Source organism: Diplodia seriata (genome assembly GCF_021436955.1).
Source record: "Diplodia seriata strain FDS-637 chromosome Unknown scaffold_6, whole genome shotgun sequence".
Lineage (NCBI taxonomy): Eukaryota > Fungi > Ascomycota > Dothideomycetes > Botryosphaeriales > Botryosphaeriaceae > Diplodia > Diplodia seriata.
In genome coordinates this window covers 1,401,476-1,422,522 of record NW_027117313.1, presented here as the reverse complement: position 1 = coordinate 1,422,522, position 21,047 = coordinate 1,401,476, and the positions used below count along the sequence as shown (strand labels likewise).

The window sequence follows — 21,047 nt, the reverse complement described above, 5'->3', positions numbered from 1 at the left end:
AGGTCCCTTGCCCTCGCGGCTCCATCACGGCCTGCCCACCGCTCGGCCTTTTCCTGACCGTCCGACCAACCAGCGCCCGCCTTCACCGCAGCTTTCCCCATTCAATTGCATCACTTCCCGCGTCCGGCGACCTGCACGACGAGCTTGATTAATCTAGTTGCACGCTACCTCGAACACAGGGCCGGCTTCCGCGCCTAGCCCGCCGCCAGATCGATGTGTGCCTGCGCCGCGTCCTGTCCGTCCACTTGGCCCTGACTGGCGCCCTGCTGCTCCGTCAGGTGCTTTTTCTCCGCCGAGGTGATGCATTGCATGTTCGCCCCAAGCTTGTTCATTGTTTCCACCCACTCGTCGTATGGGTCTGAGTCAAACACAATTCCTCCGCCCGCTTGGAGGTATGCAACGCCGTCCTTGGTCATCATAGTACGCAGCGCAATGCACTATTTCACGTTAGCCATCAAAGCCGGTGCCTTTGCCCATTCCTCGTCTCGAGTTGAAGCGCTCGTCCCGACGAACGTAAAGATACCGTCCGCATCCGTCCGCGACGGGATGACGTTCTCGACTCAGGACGGGATATGTGCATCAACGACTGGGGAAAGGACCGCATTCCACTTACCGTGTCCATGGCCCCTTCCTCCTCTTCACCCTTCTCATTCACGCTGCCGTATCCAAAGTAGCCGACCGCACCGGCGTAAACCCCTCTCTTTTCCTGTTCCAGCTCGGCGATCAACTCCATCGCGCGAACCTTGGGCGCGCCACTGACTGTTCCAGCCGGAAAGATGGATCTGAACGCATCAAAGCGCGTCTTCTCGGGCCGTAGCACGCCCGAGACTTCGGATACCAGGTGTTGAACGTGCGAAAACTTCTGCACCACCATCAAGCGATCGACGCGCGTGGAAAGTGGGTCACAGACCCTGTTCACGTCATTGCGTGCAAGATCCACAAGCATGACATGTTCGGCCCTGTCCTTTAGCGAGCTCCGCAGCTCCTCGGCCAGCCGCTCGTCCTCTTCCACCGTCTTGCCCCGCTTGACCGTGCCTGCAATGGGGTGCGTGATGATGCGCCCCTGATCAGCCTTTACCAGCAGCTCGGGGCTCGCGCCAATTATCTGGAAATCCTCGCACTCGAGGTAGAAGAGGTAGGGCGAAGGGTTTACGGTGCGTAGATGCCGGTATATGTTGAAAGGATGCAGCGAGGTGGGCCTCGAGAAACGTTGTGACGGCACGCACTGGATGATATCACCCTTGCTGATGTGCTCCTTGAGCTTGTGGACGTGGCCCTCGTACCCTTCCTGCCCGATGTTCGACGTGTATTCGAGGTCGGTCTTGATCGGAGGCTGCTCGGGAAGCGGCACGTCCTCACGCTTGAGCTTTGCGATCGTCTCTCGAACCACCGTCTGGGCATCCGTGTACGCGCTCTCCAGCTGATCAAGGTTCTCAGGGACCTTCATGTACGTGATGACCTTGACGACCTGGAAAAAGTGGTCGAAGGCGACAATGGTGTCGAACAGCATGAAAAAGCTCTCGGGCACCTTCAGCACATCCTTCATATCCCTCTTGGTCTTGGGCTCAAAATATCTGACGCAATCGTAGCCAACGTAGCCAATGGCCCCGCCGGTCAAGGGCGGAAGCTTCATCGTCGGCACGGCGGCAACGCGGGACTTGGCCAGCTCCTCCTCGAGGAGCGGAAGGGGATCGCATTCGGGGCCATGGCCAGGCCCGGTCTTGAGCACGCTGCGAGGTTCTGTATACTGAGTCAGAGGCAGCGGCGTGCCCGTCGGCGTCCAGACGCACCTGCACCAACAAAGCTGTACCGGCCTATCGTTTCCGTCGTGGCGGCGCTCTCAAAGAGAAAGGATAGCTTGGACCTGGCAGGCTCTCAGCACAGCGCCGGGGACGTGCAGAGCCTCAACTCACTGACTTGTGGGCTATCTTGAGGTAGATGGACGTGGGGGTGAGGAACTCGGCGGAAATGGAGGAGCACACGGGCACAAGGTTCGGCGGGTTTGGCGCATGCGCATACGACGCCAGGACTTCGCGTACTGTGTCGAGCGAGGGCTCGATGGCTGGCTGGAATCGTGGTCAGCACTCTGGGAGCGGCGGGCAAGCTGGTCTGATGCGAGCTCCTCGGTCGAGACCGCAGCCCCGCCAACACGGGCGCGGACGCGAGGGGGAGCTTACTCGCGACGCCATGATGGACCCGTCAGCTGCGGCGAAGGCAGGCAGGGGCGAGACTGGAGAGGTGGCTTGTGGAGGAAGTGCAGCAGCAATGGCGGGATATGGAGACGCGAGACCAGTCAGAGACGCGACAATTTCGGCGGGTGACGCTGCTCGCTTGATGTCAGCGCTGCCGCCCCGCAGAGCCAGTCAGCGCAAGGCTTGGCGCGTGTTTTGGCGGGGCTGGCAACCGCTGTTGTGACCAGCCTCAGCCCTGCCCAGTTCTTGTACTCTTCTATCCCGCCTCCAGTGCGCGACCAACGCTCCACGACGTGCCGCTTCCCTCGGCCGCCGTCACCTAGGCGATGGGCAGGCGACTGTCGAGTGCAAACTAGACGCGTGCGCCCGGGCCCTCGTCTCCACCAATCCTTTCAAAGCACGCTCCCACCCCTTCTACCTCCGCCGCTCTACCACCCTTCTCCACCCTCCCCCAGCTCTCGCGCGTGCCCGCCTCCACCGCCATGGCGACCAACGCCGGTCGTCCCAGCACCCCGCCCGCTCGTGCTGTCCTGCACGACTCGCCCTTCTCCGACTACTACTCCGATAGTCCCTTCTCCGCCGGCCCGCAGCACACGTCCAAGATACAAAGCGCGCTGCTGAACCGGCTGTCGCAGCTGGCCGTCCAGGTCACTCGCGAGGAACCCATCGAGCCTGTCGCCCACCATGTCCAGCGTGCCCTCGACAACCTCTACGCCCTCTTCGCCGTCCCCGATACGCAGACACGCGCCGATCTCGAAGACTCCGGCCTCTTCGTCGAAGACGAGACGGACGAAAGGGGATCTCCCGCCGAGCATGTCCCCCTTCTACCCATCGAGGGCGGTGTCGCCGACGAAGAGTTGGAGGATGTCTACGGCACCATGATTCGGATGTCCATGGAGCTACGCGAGGGCTTCTTAGAGATGAAGGTAAGAGCATGTCAGGTCCTTGTCGGGAGGGACCCTAACTCATGAAAGGATCACCAGACTGGCCTCGTGGCCGACATGACCAGGGTGCAAACGCAGAACGACGACCTCAAGTCCCAGAACAAGTCGCTCCGTTCCCAAAACGACATCCTCCAGGCCCAAGTCGCCGCTCTCCGCTCCAAGATTGAATCACTCCGCACCCAGAACCAGTCTTTGCGCACGGACCTGCAGTCCGACTTCACCGAACTCATGTCTCTCAAACTCCAGCTCATGGCCATTGAGGTCAAGTCCGCTCTACACCTGGGTCAGGACGGCAGCGATGTTCTCAAGCAGAGCATGGAGCGTTGGACTGATGAGTGGCACGAGATGGATGAAAAGTTCCGTGAACGTAGGGAAAAATTCTCCGGCGTTGTGGATCCCAACCTTCTGGGCGAAGCACACCAGCTGGCGGCCGACATCTCGGCCTTCCTTAATTTGGAAGACGGCAACCTCAGGCCAAAGAGTTCCCGCCGTTCTCGCAACCTACCTGGTATTCACGCAAGGGGCGCGAGCGACCCATTTCCCGTTCTTGCCCGTATTGAAGAAGTTGTCGAAAAGCCTGAGGTTGTTGAGAAGTCTGAGGTTGTCGAGGAGCCTGAGGTTGCCGAGGAGTCCGAGGCTATCGAGGAGTCTGAAGAAGACGGCGTAAAGCTTGAAGATTCCGTCACAGAAGAGGCTGCTTCCAGTCCAGTCTCGATGAGCCATGCCGACGAACAGCAGAAGCCGTCAATGGAACAGCCTAGTCCCGGCTTTCTCGCCCGTCTGTGGCCTTCCGGCCGGAAGCAATTCACTATCAGCAAGACACTTCTAACAGATCCTCGAAAGAGCATCTGGGATGCTTTATCTGACGTCACTGGCGTTGGGATGTACGATGACTTTTACGACGAGTACTCCACGGCCGAGTAGAGCTTGCTTTCGCTTTCGGCCTGCGGCCTTAGTGGCCGTCAATCCGCACGCCCCGTCTTCTAAGTATCGTTTTCTGGTCTTGTATTGTTGCAAACCTCTCTTTCTTGCACACTGTTAAAATTGGCTATATCCTTGTTTTTGGCGTTTCACGGCTAAGGTTGCTTTTTGATGATGTAACGCCCAAGGAATGCACACGAAGACACAAAGATACCCATCTAAATCTAGGCGTTCTTGGTTGTCGAAGTCGGTTGACAACCTGATGGGGGGAGGAGAAAACTGGCCAGTGGAGAATTGATTGACTGTTCTGGTTGCAATGCAGTATGCAAGGGTTGGCAGCTTTAAGTCCGGTCCGCTTTCATTTCTATGTAAATTTGCTCGCTCATGCTCGCATGACGCAGAAATATTTATGCTCACAAATGCTTTACACATCTTTGAGAACTGCATGCGGAAATATCGAACTCGTTCACTCTTCGATGTACTTTGACATAGGCCTCATGCACTATTGACATACGAGTTGACCCTTGAACGTTCGTTAGTTAGGCTTTCATTCTCCAGAGAGAGCCCCGGTCTTCCCCAGCTTCGAGTAATGCTCTGACTGATTGTGGGACATGCCGGCATTAGTCACAAAGGGTTGTCCTGTGTAAGACACACTGCACTCTCCCTACATGGGTAGTCGAAGCACGCTAGTCACCCACCATGGTGTGTGCACAGGATCGGTATGATTTGTAGATAGCAATGCGACCTATGCCATCATTGGATGCAGTGTCGTCGCATGACAGGCATGGTCTCGTGACGAGGTCATTGGTCAATCTAACAGAATGGAGACAGTGAAAGAACAGACGAAGAGTAACGCTGGGGATATCGCTCTATACAACAACACTATTCCAGCACACATTTCGCTAGAAAGCGAGAACCCTGAAACATCCGCCTTTTTTTCTTACCTCCACAAAGCAACCCCAAACAACGGTCAAGCGCTCAAAGCAATCCTAGCTCCCTTACCCGCTGACTGCGCCAGAACCTACTTCCCTACGATTGATTGTCCACATCACTTACACTGAATGACAGGAACAGGAATTGCCACTGCACTTGAACAGAAGAAGATTAATCGCATGGTAGTGGAAAAGAGGAGAAAGAAAGTGGAAGGGACATGCCCACAGAAGATTGCGCGAGAACACCGTGCGATGCCCGATGCCATATCAACCAAACAGTTACATGGGCGGCTTAGTCTCCATCGGAGTGGGCGTGTGGTTTACGCCATTGGTAACGCTTGCGCTTCGTGGACTGTTGCGTTCGGAGCGCGGGGGTTGCTGCACCCGCTTTTCGTCATCGCCACTGTCGTCGTAGTCTTCATCAACCTCCATCTTGCGAGCTGCCGGCTCGTGTTGCTCCTTACGCTCTTCCTTGGGCTGCTCCGCCGCGTGGGGAGTCTGCGGTGGAGGCGGGGGATGAATTGCAGGAAGGGAAGGAGGATGGTGCGCCGCCTCCGAAGGGTGGTATCCATCATTGATGTGTCTCTGCTCTTCGGGGCGACGTGCCTCAATTGCATCCGGGGGGGTTCGCTGTACCTGCGAGGTCTGAGAGGCCATCCTCTCTGGCGGAGAAGGGCGGCGAGGCGGCTCGTCGTCGTCAAGGCGCTGGCGCTTTTCGTCATTTGCAGGGGGTTTGTGAGCAGGACTGTTGTCATCCTCCCATTCCCGCAGGCGCTTTGGAGCAGTTGGGGTCCTCTCATCCCGATCACGAGCGGCGGCCTCGGCGGCAGCAAGGGCTGAAGCTGGCGGAGGGGCGCCACTCGCAATTCCTCCGGGGGCTGCAGGGTCGGGGTGGTGCTGATAGTTCTGGTGAGCGTAGTGCGAGTTTGGAGATGCGGCCTGGCTCTGGATGATGGGGCGAACTTCGGGAGGAGGGCTTGCAGGGCGGCCATAGGGCGGCACCGGTCCAGGTCCCGGTGGCGGCGGACCGTTCAGTGAGGCCGGCGGGGCAGGTCCGTTGGAGGCGTGAGCTCCATAATTGGGGTTGGCGATCCTGTTCGGCTGGCTTTGCGGTGGTGCTTGCTGGGTCGGCGGCGGTTGTTGCTGCGGGGGGAGGTTCGCCTGTCCGCCCTGGTACAGGTTGGGGGCAGCGTTATGGCTCTTGGGCGACGGAGAAAGGCCTCGACGAGCCGGTCCTGGGCCAGCATTCAGTCGAGGCGGCTCTTGGAACTGCCTGGGGGGCTCTTGCCTCGGGCTAGCGGGGCGAGCTGATGCCCCTGGTCTGAGCGCAGGATCGCGTTGATCGTAGGGACCGATCTGCTGCGCCGGCATCTGCGGGTCTTGAATGCCAGCAAGGCGCCTATTCCAGTCGTTACCGCCACCAAGTGCAGCCGGAGGCAGAGGCTGTTGAGGAGCAGGCTGAGAAGGCTGAGGGCCGCCCCATTGAGGCTGCGGTGGACCACTCATGGCTCCTGGTTGGTAGGCCTGGGGGTGAACGTCCTGTGGCAACGGCGCGCTGTTCTGGTTCGGCATACCGTTCGTCGGCTGGCCGTTCTGCAGCAGCTGCAGGCGTGCCTTGATGTGCACGTTTGACGGGTCAAGGTCAGCTGCACGTTGGTACGCATCCAATGCGTCGGCAGTCTGGTTGTTGCAGGATTCATACTGGGACTGGTCAGTGCCACACGCTAGGCGCTGTTGTGTACGCAGGAAGCAAACTTACCAAAGTTCCGAGGTCGTACCACACCTCAGAGATGTTGGGGTTCAGACGGATGGCACGAGAGTAAGCATCGAGCGCATCACGGTATTGGTTGATCTGGTAGTAAAGGACGCCAATCGAGCACCAGAAGGTCGGGTTCCTGCCATCACGATAGACAGCCTGTTGGTAAGCTTCGTACGCCTTCGGGTACTTCTGCTGCGACATGTAACAACGACCCAACAGGTACCAGCTCTGGGCGTCACTTTGATCTGTAACTCGGCGTTAGTCGACCACACGAGCGCCAATTGATGATGAGTCCATGGTCTTACCCGATGCAACGGACTTCTCCAGGTACTCAATGGCTCGTTCCTGGCTCTCAAAGCTACTGCTCTGCTGATGGTGGAGCCAACCGAGCTGCTGAAGGACCTTGGCATGGTTCGGGTCCCGATCGAGCACACGCCTGTAGGCGTTCTTCGCCGACTCATACTAGATAATGTCAGCTATGCACTCTCTCTCCTACGATGAGTTGACGCCATTACATCCTTCTGCTGTTCATACACGTGACCAATCTGGAACCAGATGTCCTCTTCCGTCAGCGGCCGAGGAGGATCGTTGACAATATACTGGAAGCACTGCGATACTTTAGCATCTAAATGGTGGCGTCCTTGGTTTTCAATTGAACTGGACATACCTCCAGGCTGGAAGTGAACTTTTGCTGTTGTTTGTAAATAATACCAAGCCGGAAGTAGATCTCGTTCGCTTTCTCAAAGTTCGGCTCCATGCGCATCACTTGCGAAAATGCCTCTTCGGCATGCTCGAGCGAACCGTAGCGATCGTAGAGAATGCCGATACCGTACCAAAGCTTGGGCTCCTGGTGTAAACGTCAGAGAGTACACAGACCCAGACAGGAGACTAGCTACATACCTTTGGATCCTGCAGATGGTAGAGTGCCTGCTGGTAGGCAGAGTAAGCCTGCTGCAGGTCGTCCATCATGAGGTAGCAGTGACCTGCAGACAAGCGGTGAGAATAGGTAGACGGGCGCGACAAGAGCGGAGCACGTACCAAGGCTGCCCCAGACGTCGCCGTTGTTCGAATCAATCTTCAGGATATTCTTGAGGTACTCGACCGCAGCGGGGAATTGCTCCATGCTCCGGAGGATGCACGAGATGGCCTGCATGGCAGGGACGGACCAGTTGTTATGGCGCAGAGCATGGTCGTAGCACTGGCGGGCGCCGTCGAGGTCGCTCATCATCTCGGACAAGTTGCCTATGCGTGGGTCAGTAGGCGCCAGGCGCGACGGGAGGAGGGACGGAGGGCTAAGGGCGTACCCAGGGCGAGCCAGGTCTGCTCGTTCGCTTGAGTGAGGACGGTCGAGATGCCGCCCTTGGCCTGGGCCTGGAAGGGAGCATGGCCGTTAGGCTGCGGGTGGCCGGGCGGGCCATGGTGGGTGGGCAGTCCCGCCGTCGGGGACGGTTGTTGGTGGGTGGCCATGTAGCGCGAACGTTGCCGTGGTGGTTAGAGGGCGGGCGGCGTCGGCTCTCGCAAGGGCAGGCGCTCAGACTCGCGGGCGCGTGCTCGCGATGCGATGCCTCAAGATGCGGTCTTGAGCAGCGGGCGGCGAGCCGAGAGTCGCGGACGACGCGGGCTTGTCGGGTCGCGGCTCGTCCAGCGGCGGCTTGAGCAAATGAAACGCCAGCTCGCGTGGGCGGCGGCACGCAATGGCAGCAGCGGTGCTAGCTAGGCGGTGCAGAGAGCGCAGGCCGGGCGCTGAGCAGCGGCGGCGGGGATGGTGCAGGGCGGGCGGGAGGGGGCGATGGGGATGGGGATGGGGATGGGAGGCGCGAGGCAGAGGCGCGGGAGATGGAGGCGACGGGACTCGAGTGAGGGCCGGGAGAGGAGATGCCCCATTGCATTACGAGAGGGCTGGGTTAGGGGAAGATTTCTGAGCGGGCTCGACAGGCGACTCAGCGCGCTCGCGCTAGGCGCTTGGCGTGCAGGGAAGCGCGGCGGAGACGGCGCGGCTGCTCTCAATCTGCCTTCCCATGGTACTGCGCAGGGCAGCAGCCATCATTCCCGCACGCCCCACCCAGCCGCGCGCCCGTGTGTGTCGCCCACCACACCGCTGCAGCACAAGTACACCGGCCGGGGTGCAGCAGCCGGCGCCGCGCAGCTGACAGGCGCACCGCCGCCGCCGCACGAATCTGCGCGCCGCGCCCTCGCAGCAGCCTCGCAGCAGCGCCGCCCAAGCAGCAGCGCGACCGTTTCGCCGGGCCCGGGGCGCGGTGGAGCTTGGGTTGACGGCGGCCAGCACGCGAGACCGCCGCGTCGCACCGCTTCTGCTCGCCTTTCTTTTTCCGCCAACGTTGCCGCGACCCCAGGAACGCCGCCCACGCCTTGGCCTCCGACCCTTGTTCGCGGAGCCCTGTGCGCGCATCCTGCACCAGGTGGCTTTTCTGTGCGAGATCTACGCCGCCCACGGCCAAGCACACGAACGGCCGCCTGCTGCGACTTGTCGGCTGTAACGCGTGCCCCATCGCTGCGGATCGGCGCGCCCAGCCAGCCTCTCGTCGTGACGCCTGCTTTCGTCGCCACGGGCGCCCCCGCCCAGCCTGCCCGCTGCGACCGTCCGCGCCTCTGCGCCGCCATTGGCCACGCCGCGCTGCGTGCCACCGCCCTCGTTTCAAGGCGGGATCGGCCACTGCGCGCTGCTGCATGACGCGCTCCGTCCCCTGTCATCGCGCTGGCCCCAACGTGCTTTATCGCCGCCGGCAGGAACCATGTCGTTGGCCATCCCTGTGCGCCCGCCCCGTCATATAACCACGGCGCCCTCTGCCCGCCCCCACCTGCCCTACGCACATGAAGATTCGCCTGGCTCCCCTACAAGCCTACGAGCCCCAAGCGCTCTGCCTCCTTCCGCATCCGCCGCGACCGCCGCTCCACGCCAGCGACGCCCCCTTAAGGCGCCCGCTTGTGATGCTGCCGCCCGAGCGGCGGTTTTCGGCAACGCTCAAGGTGCGCTTGCGGCGCGGCGCTCTGGCGGTTCCTGGGGTTTCGATCTTCCCGCTGCCCAGCCGGTCTGGCCAGGGGCTTCTATTTTGAGAACCTCGGCAATACAATTGCTGCGCTTGTACTGTAGTAGGAGGGCTGATGCATCCAGAATCGCCGTCTTGTTCGTGAGGATGCAGCCCATGGCTTGCTACTGTCTTAGCGGTGCCGCTGTCGCTGGAGGTCAAGCATATGACGGGCCTGTTTCTCAAAGCGACCGAAACCAGGTTGAAATGCGTGCGGGACGCTTGCGTTTCCCCGATCTGTCCGCCTGTTGCGTGTGGCTGTGACGATCCTAAGCTCTCGCTCGATCGTCCCGCTAATGCCAGGAGACCAAACAACAATGATGGGTGACGATGCGATGGAATCTTCAGCCTGTGTCTGAAGAAAATGTGAAAGTTACATGAGATAACCAAGCTACAGCCAAACAACATCGACAAAACAGCTTCTGTAGCCTCGAAAAAGAAAGCATCCAAGGGCCGCTGACATGCTTGAAAAAAAAAAGAAAAAAGTGTTTACACACCAGTCAGCACCAGTCAAAGGCTTGCAGATTGGCGTAAGACGCCGATTACAACCGCTCACTGGCGGCCCGCCCCGCCCTGGGCGTAAATCCACTTTCGCGGCCCTGGCAACAGCCGCGAGCAGTGAGACAGTGCACACACAAAGGACGACATGTCCCATGGCGAATATTAGGATTGGAGAGCTTGGAGGGCCGTGACAATGGGTTGCGGGATAAGCTGACATAAGGCGCCAGGGCAAGGCTTATAATGACCAGCGGCTATCTCAAACAGTTTGTGCACCGCCTCCTCGTCCGTGGGCAGCACGGCGATGCATGACGGCATGCACAACACAACAGACAGTCATGCGGGCAGAATCAGAACATATCGGATCGGTTGAAGGGCGTTCGCGTCACCATTGCACGGCGGACGGGCGTGTTGTGGTGCTTGGGAATTAAGGCAGGCGTTGGGCGGTTCAGCCACGGCGTGGCAGCAAAGTCGTTCGACATTAAGCTTTGGCTCATCACAAACTCGCGGCTAGCCCCACCGCGTCAGAACTCGAGGGTCTCAGGGACAAGAGTGGCACGAGCGAGAATCGCGGTCGACGAATCTCGGTGGATACGGAGGCACCCCCCACATGGAACGGCGCTAGAACAAAAACGAGGCCCAGGCCGGTCGCGGGTGGGAACTGCCAGCGGAGATGGTGGAGCGGGGCCAGCACTCGCAAAGGGGCTGCTGGAAGCCAGTCGTGGGCTGGCGAAGCGCCCTGGTCACATGAGATGGCGCTTTTTCCTCCGACTCCACCGTCAGTCCCGGAACGCCGACGCTTGTTCGGTCGGGTCGCTACGGCTGTTCAGGTGAGCTGTCACACTGCCGTTGCCGGTCACGTGCGAATTTCGTGTCGCCGGCCCCAGGGGATACTGCGCTGTGGCACACGCAGGCTGCACGCCTTCACGCCTTCGTCAGGTCGTGGCCGGCCAGTGTGCACGTGGGTCTGCTGATGGAGGCCACAGCTGGAGTGCTGGAGTGCTGGAGTGCGACTGGCCAGCCCGGCCCGGGGGACGCCGCTGGGGCGCAATGACGTACCAAGCTTTTCCGCGTCGCCCTCGCAACAGTAGGAGAAATCTTGGAACCTTTACCGCACCGCGGGGAACGTGGGGCAATGTCATACGCCTTCAGACTCCGGCGCAGCCCGCTTCTTCTTGCGCGCGCCTGCTCCCACGCGCTTGCTCCACCACGCCGCCCTGGATCTACCCTTGCCGTCCTCCAAGCGTCCTCCAAGGCTCACGTTATAGGAAGCAGACGCCCCTTCTCCAACTCATCATCCATGGCTTCCGACGAGGACTATGCCGCCTTCCTGGACAAGGCCAACCAGGACACGGGCGCCGCGCCCTCGGCTCAGTCCAAGTCCATCAAGACCAAGGCGGTAGATTCCGAGGTGCCGCAGGCTTTACTGCAGGTCGAAGAATACTACATTTCCGACGCCGACGAGCCGTTCGAGCCCGTCAGCCTCAAGTGGAATGCCGACTCCCTGCCTTCCGAAGGTCAGCACGCGCAACTTCTCCAATACCAAAGCGAGCAGACCGCTAACATAATTGCCACGCTCAGGTGAATTCGCCAAGCTGATTGGACACGGATCAGACGCGTCCAGCGTCAGCCAGGACGACTTTGACCCAAAGGGTCAGTACGCGAAGGTCCTGGATGCAGTCAAGCAGGCTGGAAGCCAGGATGTCGCTATCTTCAGAGTGCAGCATGGCAGTACGAGGGCAGAGTATTACGTGGTCAGTTTGGACAAGAAGGGTGGGAAGATTGTGGGCTTGAAGGCAGTGGCCATCGAGTCGTGAAGACGGTGCTCGCGAAGTTTGGTAGAATACCGTAACGAAGCCTGGGAAATCAACGGCGTCAGAGCACGTAGCTACATGTGCGTTGTGAAGATGTAGACCATCACGGACTAGGCTCGGCAGCCGAAATCGTTCGGCCCATGCCCGGCTAAGTGCGGTCGGACAACGAGGTGAATCTGGATCCGATCAGCGCAGCATTTCATCGGAGCAGCATGTTAGCACAGCACAGCCAGCGGCCGGTGTGGGGAACGCGGTCGCAAGCAGAAACGGCGGCTCATTTGGACACGACAGCTGCAGCTGACCAAGATGAGCAGCATTCCTGTAGGCGGGCACGTTGAAACATCTACATATGCAGCGACATGGGCCGGCCCAGGGGCGCATGGCAGCGTGGAAAGCCGCCGTCTAGATGAGGACTCATCACGCCTCTGTGTTGTGGGCGGTACCTAGGCTTACGGCTTGCGGGAGATCGGCGCGATTGGAGAGACGGCGGACGAGCACACGAACACACGAGCCAGCAAAGGCACCCGGGCGTGCTGATGGAGGACGTTTGGCGGGCGGCGATGATGGCATGGCGGCAGGGCTTGTTAGAGTGCTTGCGCAGCTCCTCGCATGTCGTACTGCCTGGTCGGCCTGATTTGTTCGCGTTGAGCCAGGGGAATGTGCCGCTGCTGGTCGCCTGCGCCGCCGGAGATCTTAGATCCAGCTGCGCTACCAGTCGCTATTCGCCCTCTGCCCTGCTCTTGATCAACAAGCCCAGTAGACCCTGCTCCATCCCTCCAACAACCCAGCAACCGCCCCTTTCGGCCCAGGAAATAATTCGAGCGCCTCAGCCGTCCCCTGCGCGCTTCCTGCCAGCGACCGCAAACCGCCAACACTGACAAGCGCGCCCCGTCGTCCATCACCGCTCGCCTGGCCTTGCGCCCACCACGCTCGCTTCCATGTCCCCACCGGGTTCACCTGCGCAGAATGCGCCGCCGCACATCCGCCTCAACTCCAGCACCACCGACATTGTCAACGATGCTCCCGCCGAGCGCCCAGGCACGTCGCGCCAGGACTCGTCGCGCTCCTTGACCCTCGATACGCGACCTGTATACACCCAACCTAGCGCTGTCCAAGAGTCCGCAGAGTTCCTCATCCCGCCGCGCCCTTCGCGCACGCGAAGATTCCGCGACGAAGACTCGCCCGGTTACTCGTCGCGGAGGACCAGCTGGAGCTCCGAGTCGGGTGAAAGTCACGGCCCTTTCTATTCGCCCTTTGAAGACTCGAGAGCGCCGTCCAGAGCTGGTAGCGACGACGATTCGAACCTCAACACTCAGACTGTTGGGGAAAAGTACAACATCACACCCTCTGCCGGTCTCCTGCTGTTTCCCGAGGACGTTGAGAAGGATGACTGGCTACACGAGCCGGACCCGGCCGACAAAGAGCCTCGCGACTGTAACATATGGAATAAGCGCGGCATGCTCAATCTCGGCGGTCTCGCTTTGCTCTCCCTTGGCCTACTGGTGCTCTTCATCGGCTATCCCATCCTGTACGTGGCTGAGATTGCATCATTGGCCCTTCTAGGCTAACGCTTTTCGCAGCACCTTTGCCCAGAAGCTTATCGACCCCACCGGGAATGCTTGCGCAAAGGATCCCAACTGCATCGACGTCGAACAAGACCTGCTGAAGAATATCCGGCACGGCTTGATTGATCCCGACACGCCCGACAACGTCAAGTCTCGCAAATCCCATTATTCAGGCAAGAAGCAAGTTCTTGTGGTATGGATGCATTGCCCTCATTGCAATCTCGCCGTCTGACCACAGTCGCAGTTCTCGGACGAGTTCAATACCGATGGCCGGACCTTTTACGACAAGGATGATCCCTATTTTCAGGCTGTTGATTTGTGGTATGGAGTGACACAGGATCTTGAGGTTCGTCGCGATCACCTCCATTTTTGCGCGCAAGCTGACAGCCTGCAGTATTACGATCCCGATGCAGTGACCACAAAGGATGGTACACTCAACATACGCTTCGAGGCTTTTGCAAATCACGATTTGGAGTATCGGTCTGGTATGCTCCAGTCGTGGAACAAGCTCTGCTTCAAAGGCGGTCATCTCGAAGCGTCCATTTCCCTTCCCGGACGAGGAGACACCGTCGGTTTCTGGCCAGGCTTCTGGGCCATGGGTAACTTGGGCAGACCGGGATATGCTGCAACAACCGACGGCATGTGGCCATACAGCTACTCTGACACCTGTGACGCTGGCATCACTGCCAACCAGAGTTCGACGGACGGCATCAACTACCTTCCGGGAATGAGGTTGCCCGCTTGCACCTGTGACGGAGAAGACCACCCGAACCAGGGAAAATCGAGATCTGCACCTGAAATCGATGTCATCGAAGCAAGTAACGCGCCTCTGGCCTCGGGTGACTACATTGGTGTTGTTTCGCAGAGTTGCCAGTTGGCGCCATTTGATATTTGGTATCAGCCAGACTATGGTATGTCTGCCACTGGTCGCCCGGTTTACACATACTAACAGCAGCAGATTTCTTCGAGGTCTATGACCACTCCATCACCGAGATCAACTCCTATGCTGGAGGCCCGTACCAACAGGCTATTTCTGGCCTTTCCAACCTAAACAACGATTGGTACGACGGCAACGCCTACCAGAAGTACGCTTTCGACTACACTCCCGGCGATTCCGGTTTCGTTACATGGTTCGTCGGCGATGAGCCCATGTGGACACTCGACGCTCGAGCGATTGGTCCCAACGGCAATGTTGCTCAAAGAGTTATTCCGGAGGAGCCCATGTCCCTCATCATCAACTTTGGCATGTCCGATAGCTTCTCAGCCATCAATCTGACTGGTATCGCTTCCACGCTACCGGCGACCATGAGGATCGATTACATCCGCATATACCAGGACGAGGATAACGAACTCATGACGTGTGACCCTCCTGGTTACCCCACCACAGATTACATTGCAAGTCATCCAGAGCCGTATAGCAACATCAACCTGACCAGATGGTATGATTCTATCTCCTTTCTTATCATCCGATGGCTACTAACAAGCTATCAGGCATCAAACGGATTACGATTGGCCGGAGAACTCCCTCGTACATGAGTGTAAATCCAGTAAGAGCTTATGAGAGTACACTGGGATTTTCCAAGGACATTGGATGTTACGGCTCTTGTAGACTTTTTCCTCGCTGGCGTTGATCTGCAACTACTTGATTCAAAGCGAGAGACCAGCTTATGTATGCATGAAACTCGGAGTCAGTAGGGCAGGCCTTTTCTTTCTGTTTGGGTAGTATTATAGTCTCGGGGGGTTTTCTATCCGCTTCGGCTATCGCCACGTCGAAGCCTTACGTTTACTTCTTATAATACTTCTTAGTATTAAAATACCCTTTTTTACGTATAAACGATTATTATTAGTTCTAATAAAATTACTTTACTACTACTTTATATATACTAATAATAGATTAGCCAGGCTAAATTTATTAAAGAGGCCTTTAGCGAAACGCGTAGCTAGATAGCTAGCGGTATTCGCTACTCGCTATTAATAGTTAGTAGTATTCGCTTGCTCGCTACTAGTAATAATATATACTATTAATAAATCGACTAAACGAATTTTATTAAAGAAACTTTTAGCGAAAAAGTTTTATCTTTATAATACTTTAGCTACGTATTAATAGATACGCCTATTACTTAAGTTATAATAAAGAGTTAAAGATTAGTAGTAAAAGTAACGTAGCTAGCGTATACTATTTTTACTTTATTTTACTTCGCTACTAGCGGTATTCGCTATCTACTACTAGCGATATTTATTCGCTAGTAAAAGTATTTACTACTAGTAGTATTCGCTCGTCGCTACTAGTAGTTAAAATAAGTAGAGAAGCCGCGTAGCTAAATTAGTAAATTACTAAAATATTTAGTTTTTTAAAAATAATTTTTAAAATATTTATACTTTTATCTAAATATCTAGTTTTTATAAAACTTATTTAAATATTTTACTTTTAAATATAACTTTTTATATATTTTCTTATAAATTATAAAATAAGTAAAACTAGATATTTAAATAAATATATTACTAAATTACTAAAATATTTAGTTTTTTAAAAATAATATCTAAAATATCTATATTCTTATCTAAATACTTAGTTTTTATAAAATTTATTTAAATACTCTACTTTTAAGTATAACTTTTTATATATTTTCTTATAAATTATAAAACGGGCGAAACTAGATATTTAAATAAATATATTATAAAGTAGAATATTTAGATAAATATTATTTATTTAAATACTTTATTTTTTTTTAAATACTTTATTTTTTTTTAAATTAATAGCGTATTTTAGTCTCTTTTTAGCCTCTTTTTAGCCTCTTTTTTAAATCTATATAATAGAGTAGTTCTATATAGATAAAAATAATAGAAACGGTAAATTACTAAAATACCTAGTTTTTTAAAAATAATTTCTAAAATATTTATACTCTTATTTAAATACCTATCTAGGTATCTAGATAAATAATAGACCTTATATAAAGTAAAATTCGTAATTTATAAAAAACCGAATATTTAGATAAATAAAATATAAAGTAGAATATTTAGATAAATTATTTTTATCGAAATACTCGATTTTTTTAAAAAATTATTCTATCTTCGTTTCTTTATAGAAAAACGTAAAACGTTTAATTTAAGTACTTTATATACTATATTTTAATAGTATATAAGAATTTTTCTAATATCTTCTATCGTTTAAGAGAAAATTAATTTTAAAATTAACGTATTTTTTATTTTCTATTTAAGCTATTCTTTATAAGTTTTTTTAGAATCTTTTAGTATTTTATAAGAAAATAAAGTAGAATAAATACTAAACGCCTTTAAAATAAAATTCTACGTAAGTTTATCTTTATTTTTAGTAATTTTATCTATTTCTATAAGGCGAAGTATCTTTCTTTTTATACTTTCGCGTATTCTCGGCGCAGAACGCTTTAAATTACGCGAAACTAGCGTAAAATCTAGCTTAAATTCGTCGCTTTATAAGCTAGAATCTAGATTCTAGCTTAAAATTAAGCTAGAGAGAGTATTTTCTTCTAATTCTTTCTTATTCTCTATAGTAGATTTGTCGGATTTCTACGAATTTACGTGTTTCTAGATTTTTTAAGGGCTGCTAGGTCTATTTTCTTCTAATTCTTTCTTATTCTCTATAGTAGATTCGCTAGATTCGCTAGATTTCTATAAATTTACGTACCTCTAAATTCTCTAAGGGCTGCTAAACCTATTTTTTACTAAATTTTTCTTATTCTCTATAGTAGATTTACTAGATTTCTATAGATTCGCGTGTTTCTAGGTTTCCTAAGGGCTGCTAGACCTATTTTCTACTAATTCTTTCTTATTTTCTATAGTAGATTCGCTGTTTAGGCTAGTTTCTTATAGATTTTCGTTGCCTAGTAGATCGAATTCTACTAATTCTACTACGTTTTCTATAGTAAATTCGCTAGATTACTATAAATTCGCGTGTTTCTAGATTTCTTAAGGGCTACTAGAACTATTTTCTTCTAAATCTTTCTTATTCTCTATAGTAGATTCGCTAGATTCGTTAGATTCTTATAAATTTATATTTTCTAGGTCGAATTCTACTAATTCTTTCTTAGAATTAAAAGAAAATTCCTTAAATTTACTTAAATCTTTACTAGATTAGCTTAATTCTTACGAATTTTCGTAATTTTCTTATAAATTCTCGCGATTTTCTCTTTACTAAACGAGCTAATTACGGCGAAGAATTATATAAGGCCCGTAAATTACGTTTTTTTAGTCTTCTCTCTACTACGCCTAGCGTAATTACTACTACGTAGTTAGGCGTCGTCTACGCTCGTTTTTACGAGGTCTTCTACGCCTCTTTTAGCGTATTTTCTCTATAATTAAGCAGGTATCGCTATCTAAAGCGAAGAAATTTACTATAAAAGGCTTTAAATACTAAGAATTATTATAGAAAACTTAGTAATTTTTAGTAGAATATACTTCTCTAGCGTATTCTAAAGTATTATACTTAAATTAAATAATTAGCGCGTACGCGTAGCGGTAGAAAATTCGAAAATCTTAAAAATTAAGATAGAAATACGTCTTATCTTCGAGATTTATAATAAATTATACGCGTTCTTTTAAAACTATGCCTAGGCCGCGTTTATAATTAGAAATTACTATTCGCTAGATACGTAACTAAATTAATTAATTAGTTTAAATTTAATTTAGAATATTTTAGTAATTTACTTACTTTTAGCAATTCTACTTAAAATTTCGCCTATATCTAGTTTATTAGTAGAAATTCTATGCGTTTTTACTATTTTAAACGAATTTTTATATAGTAAAATTCTAAATACTCTCTAATATAAGTAGAATATACTATTTTCTATATAGTAACTATAAAGAATTTATAAATTCTAAGATATTTAACGTTGTTTAGCCGTATCTAAAATAGTTTCTTACTAGAATTACGTATTTTATCTATTAATCGTACGATATTTAATTAATATACTCTACTTCTCGAGCATTTAGTACTTAAATTACGTTAAGTTTTTACTAAAATTCGAATTTATTTATAATATACACTAGCTAAAATTTAATTAGCTTAAATTACTAAAATATTCTTAATTAATTAAGCTATTTAGGCTCTAATTAAATAGAATAAAATAGTAAAATAGAACTTACCTATTAAAATTACTACGTAATCGAATAACTATATTCTTTACTAACGTTTTTAGCTAAATACTAGCTATAATAATAATTATAAGCCAGCGAAAATAGCTAGAAAATTATAGATAATAAATCTATACTACGATCGCTTATAAAAGCGAATCTTAGCGTATTTAGTACTAATCCTTTCTCTTCTTCTTCGCGCTTAAAAATCGTACGATTAGCTTTTATTAACGCTTTATTAATAAAGCGTAAAAATCTAAGCTAGAATCGCTTATTTTTAGGGCTAGCGTAAATTCTCTAGGCAATTAAAAGAATCTAGTTATTAGAATTAAGTATAGAAGCTACTAGTAAATAACTAGAAGCTTCTACTTTTATATACGTAGTATTAATCGAAATAAAATTTCGATTATTAATAATAGCTGCTACGTAAGTAGTATTAGAAGTAATAAAAGCGTATCTAAATAATAAATAAATTAGTTTATTTACTTAATATATATATAATATATTACTTACTAAAATGCTCTACTTTCTTTATTACGCGAAAATCGCGTAAAACCGCCTTTATTATCGTAATTTTATCGAATTTTACGAAGATAGGGCTATTTAGTAATAAATAAATTAGTTTTAATAGCTAATTTTAGAAATATTATTAAAAACTTATCTAAATTCGACGAATTATCTCTAATTTAGTACTAAACGCCTCGATTTTCGCCTATTTACGAATTCGCTATGTCTACTAATAGTTAATATTAACCCTATAGTTAATACGCTCGAGGGTGCGTATTAAATTTAGTTAAATTTAAGATTCTTTCTTAATTATATTACGTTAGTAGTCGATTAGAACGTATATAAAACGTTAATATCGCTAATTTTCGTATATTTACGTAGAAAAATACGTATAAGACTTAAGTTTCTTAATAATTACATCGCCTAAATAGAATATATTAGTAAAATTTAAATTAATTATAATTAGGGTAATTATAAAGAATTTTAAAATAGAAAAAAATAGTAAAATTTAAATTAATTATAATTAGAGTAATTATAAAGAATTAAAAAGAGAAAAAAATAGTAAAATTACTTATCTTTCTTCTATTTAATTTAAAGTAGAAATTCGTATTTAGCTAGTTTATATTTTTAATACGTACGCGTTTTATTAGCTCTTTTTAATACGTAAGATTCGTATCGCTATACTAGATATAATCTAGTAGTATCTCGTATAGCTTTTTAGTCGAAATAGATTACGCTAACTTTAAAGAGTTAAGAATCTACTATAGTAGTAGATTTCTACTATTTTTATCTATATAGAACTATTTTATTATATAGATTTAGAAAAGGGGCTAAAAAGAGGCTAAAATACGCGATTAATTTTAAAAAAAAGTCTAGAATGCGCTATTAATTTAAAAAAAAACTAGATATTTTAATAAATGTTATTTATCTAAATACTTTACTTTATAATATATTTATCTAAATACCTAGTTTCGCCCGTTTTATAATTTATAAGAAAATATATAAAAAGTTATACTTAAAAGTAGAGTATTTAGGTAAATTTTATAAAAACTAGATATTTAGATAAGAATATAGATATTTTAGAAATAATTTTTAAAAAACTAGGTATTTTAGTAATTTGCCGTAATAGAAATCTATTATTATAGTAAATTCTTAACTTTTTAAAGTTAGCGTAATCTATTTTAACTAAAAAGCTATATAAGATACTACTAGATTATATCTAGTATAGTAATACGAATCTTATATATTAAAAAGAGCTAATAAAACGCGTATATATTAAAAATATAAACTAGCTAGATACGAATTTTTACTTTAAATTAAATAAAAAAAAGATAAGTAATTTTATTATTTTTTTCTCTTTTTAATTCTTTTAAATTACTTTAATTATAATTAACGGCAAATTACTAAAATACCTAGTTTTTCGAAAATAATTTCTAAAATACCTATATTCTTATCTAAATATCTAGTTTTTATAAAATTTATCTAAATACTCTACTTTTAAGCATAACTTTTTATATATTTTCTTATAAATTATAAAACGGGCGAAACTAGATATGTAGATAAATATATTATAAAGTAGAGTATTTAGATAAATAATATTTATCGAAATATCTAGTTTTTTTTTTAAATTAATGGCGTATTCTAGACTCTTTTTTAAAATTAATCGCGTATTTTAGTCTCTTTTTAGCCTCTTTTTAGCCTCTTTTTAGCCTCTTTTTAGCCTTTTTTTAGCTTTTTTTTAGCCCCTTTTCTAAATCTA

At 49.5% G+C, this 21,047-nt stretch overlaps 5 protein-coding genes across 5 annotated transcripts; 3 read left to right on the top strand and 2 right to left on the bottom strand.

Annotated features, from left to right (window-relative positions):
* Window positions 1-194: 194 nt before the first annotated feature.
* On the bottom strand, window positions 195-2,189 carry TRP2 (anthranilate synthase component 1; the record flags this gene model as incomplete). The annotated part of the gene is made up of 5 exons (XM_066777763.1): window positions 195-437; window positions 614-1,740; window positions 1,791-1,864; window positions 1,918-2,066; window positions 2,178-2,189. The coding sequence occupies 5 exons, from the start codon at window positions 2,187-2,189 to the stop codon at window positions 195-197; spliced, it is 1,605 nt and encodes a 534-aa protein (XP_066631858.1).
* Window positions 2,190-2,674: 485 nt separating this feature from the next.
* SLS55_006332 (uncharacterized protein) lies at window positions 2,675-4,060 on the top strand (the record flags this gene model as incomplete). The annotated part of the gene is made up of 2 exons (XM_066777762.1): window positions 2,675-3,118; window positions 3,167-4,060. 2 exons carry the CDS (start codon window positions 2,675-2,677, stop codon window positions 4,058-4,060), a joined length of 1,338 nt encoding a protein of 445 aa, XP_066631857.1.
* A 1,208-nt stretch (window positions 4,061-5,268) lies between these two features.
* On the bottom strand, window positions 5,269-8,215 carry SSN6 (glucose repression mediator protein; the record flags this gene model as incomplete). The annotated part of the gene is made up of 8 exons (XM_066777761.1): window positions 5,269-6,690; window positions 6,749-6,993; window positions 7,054-7,210; window positions 7,264-7,356; window positions 7,416-7,595; window positions 7,649-7,731; window positions 7,787-7,990; window positions 8,053-8,215. 8 exons carry the CDS (start codon window positions 8,213-8,215, stop codon window positions 5,269-5,271), a joined length of 2,547 nt encoding a protein of 848 aa, XP_066631856.1.
* A 3,378-nt stretch (window positions 8,216-11,593) lies between these two features.
* Window positions 11,594-12,110, top strand: SLS55_006330 (uncharacterized protein; the record flags this gene model as incomplete). The annotated part of the gene is made up of 2 exons (XM_066777760.1): window positions 11,594-11,810; window positions 11,875-12,110. The coding sequence occupies 2 exons, from the start codon at window positions 11,594-11,596 to the stop codon at window positions 12,108-12,110; spliced, it is 453 nt and encodes a 150-aa protein (XP_066631855.1).
* Window positions 12,111-13,045: 935 nt separating this feature from the next.
* Window positions 13,046-15,208, top strand: KRE6 (beta-glucan synthesis-associated protein; the record flags this gene model as incomplete). Its single annotated transcript, XM_066777759.1, has 5 exons — window positions 13,046-13,635; window positions 13,688-13,865; window positions 13,917-14,018; window positions 14,067-14,583; window positions 14,631-15,208. The coding sequence occupies 5 exons, from the start codon at window positions 13,046-13,048 to the stop codon at window positions 15,206-15,208; spliced, it is 1,965 nt and encodes a 654-aa protein (XP_066631854.1).
* Between the last annotated feature and the right edge of the window lie 5,839 nt (window positions 15,209-21,047).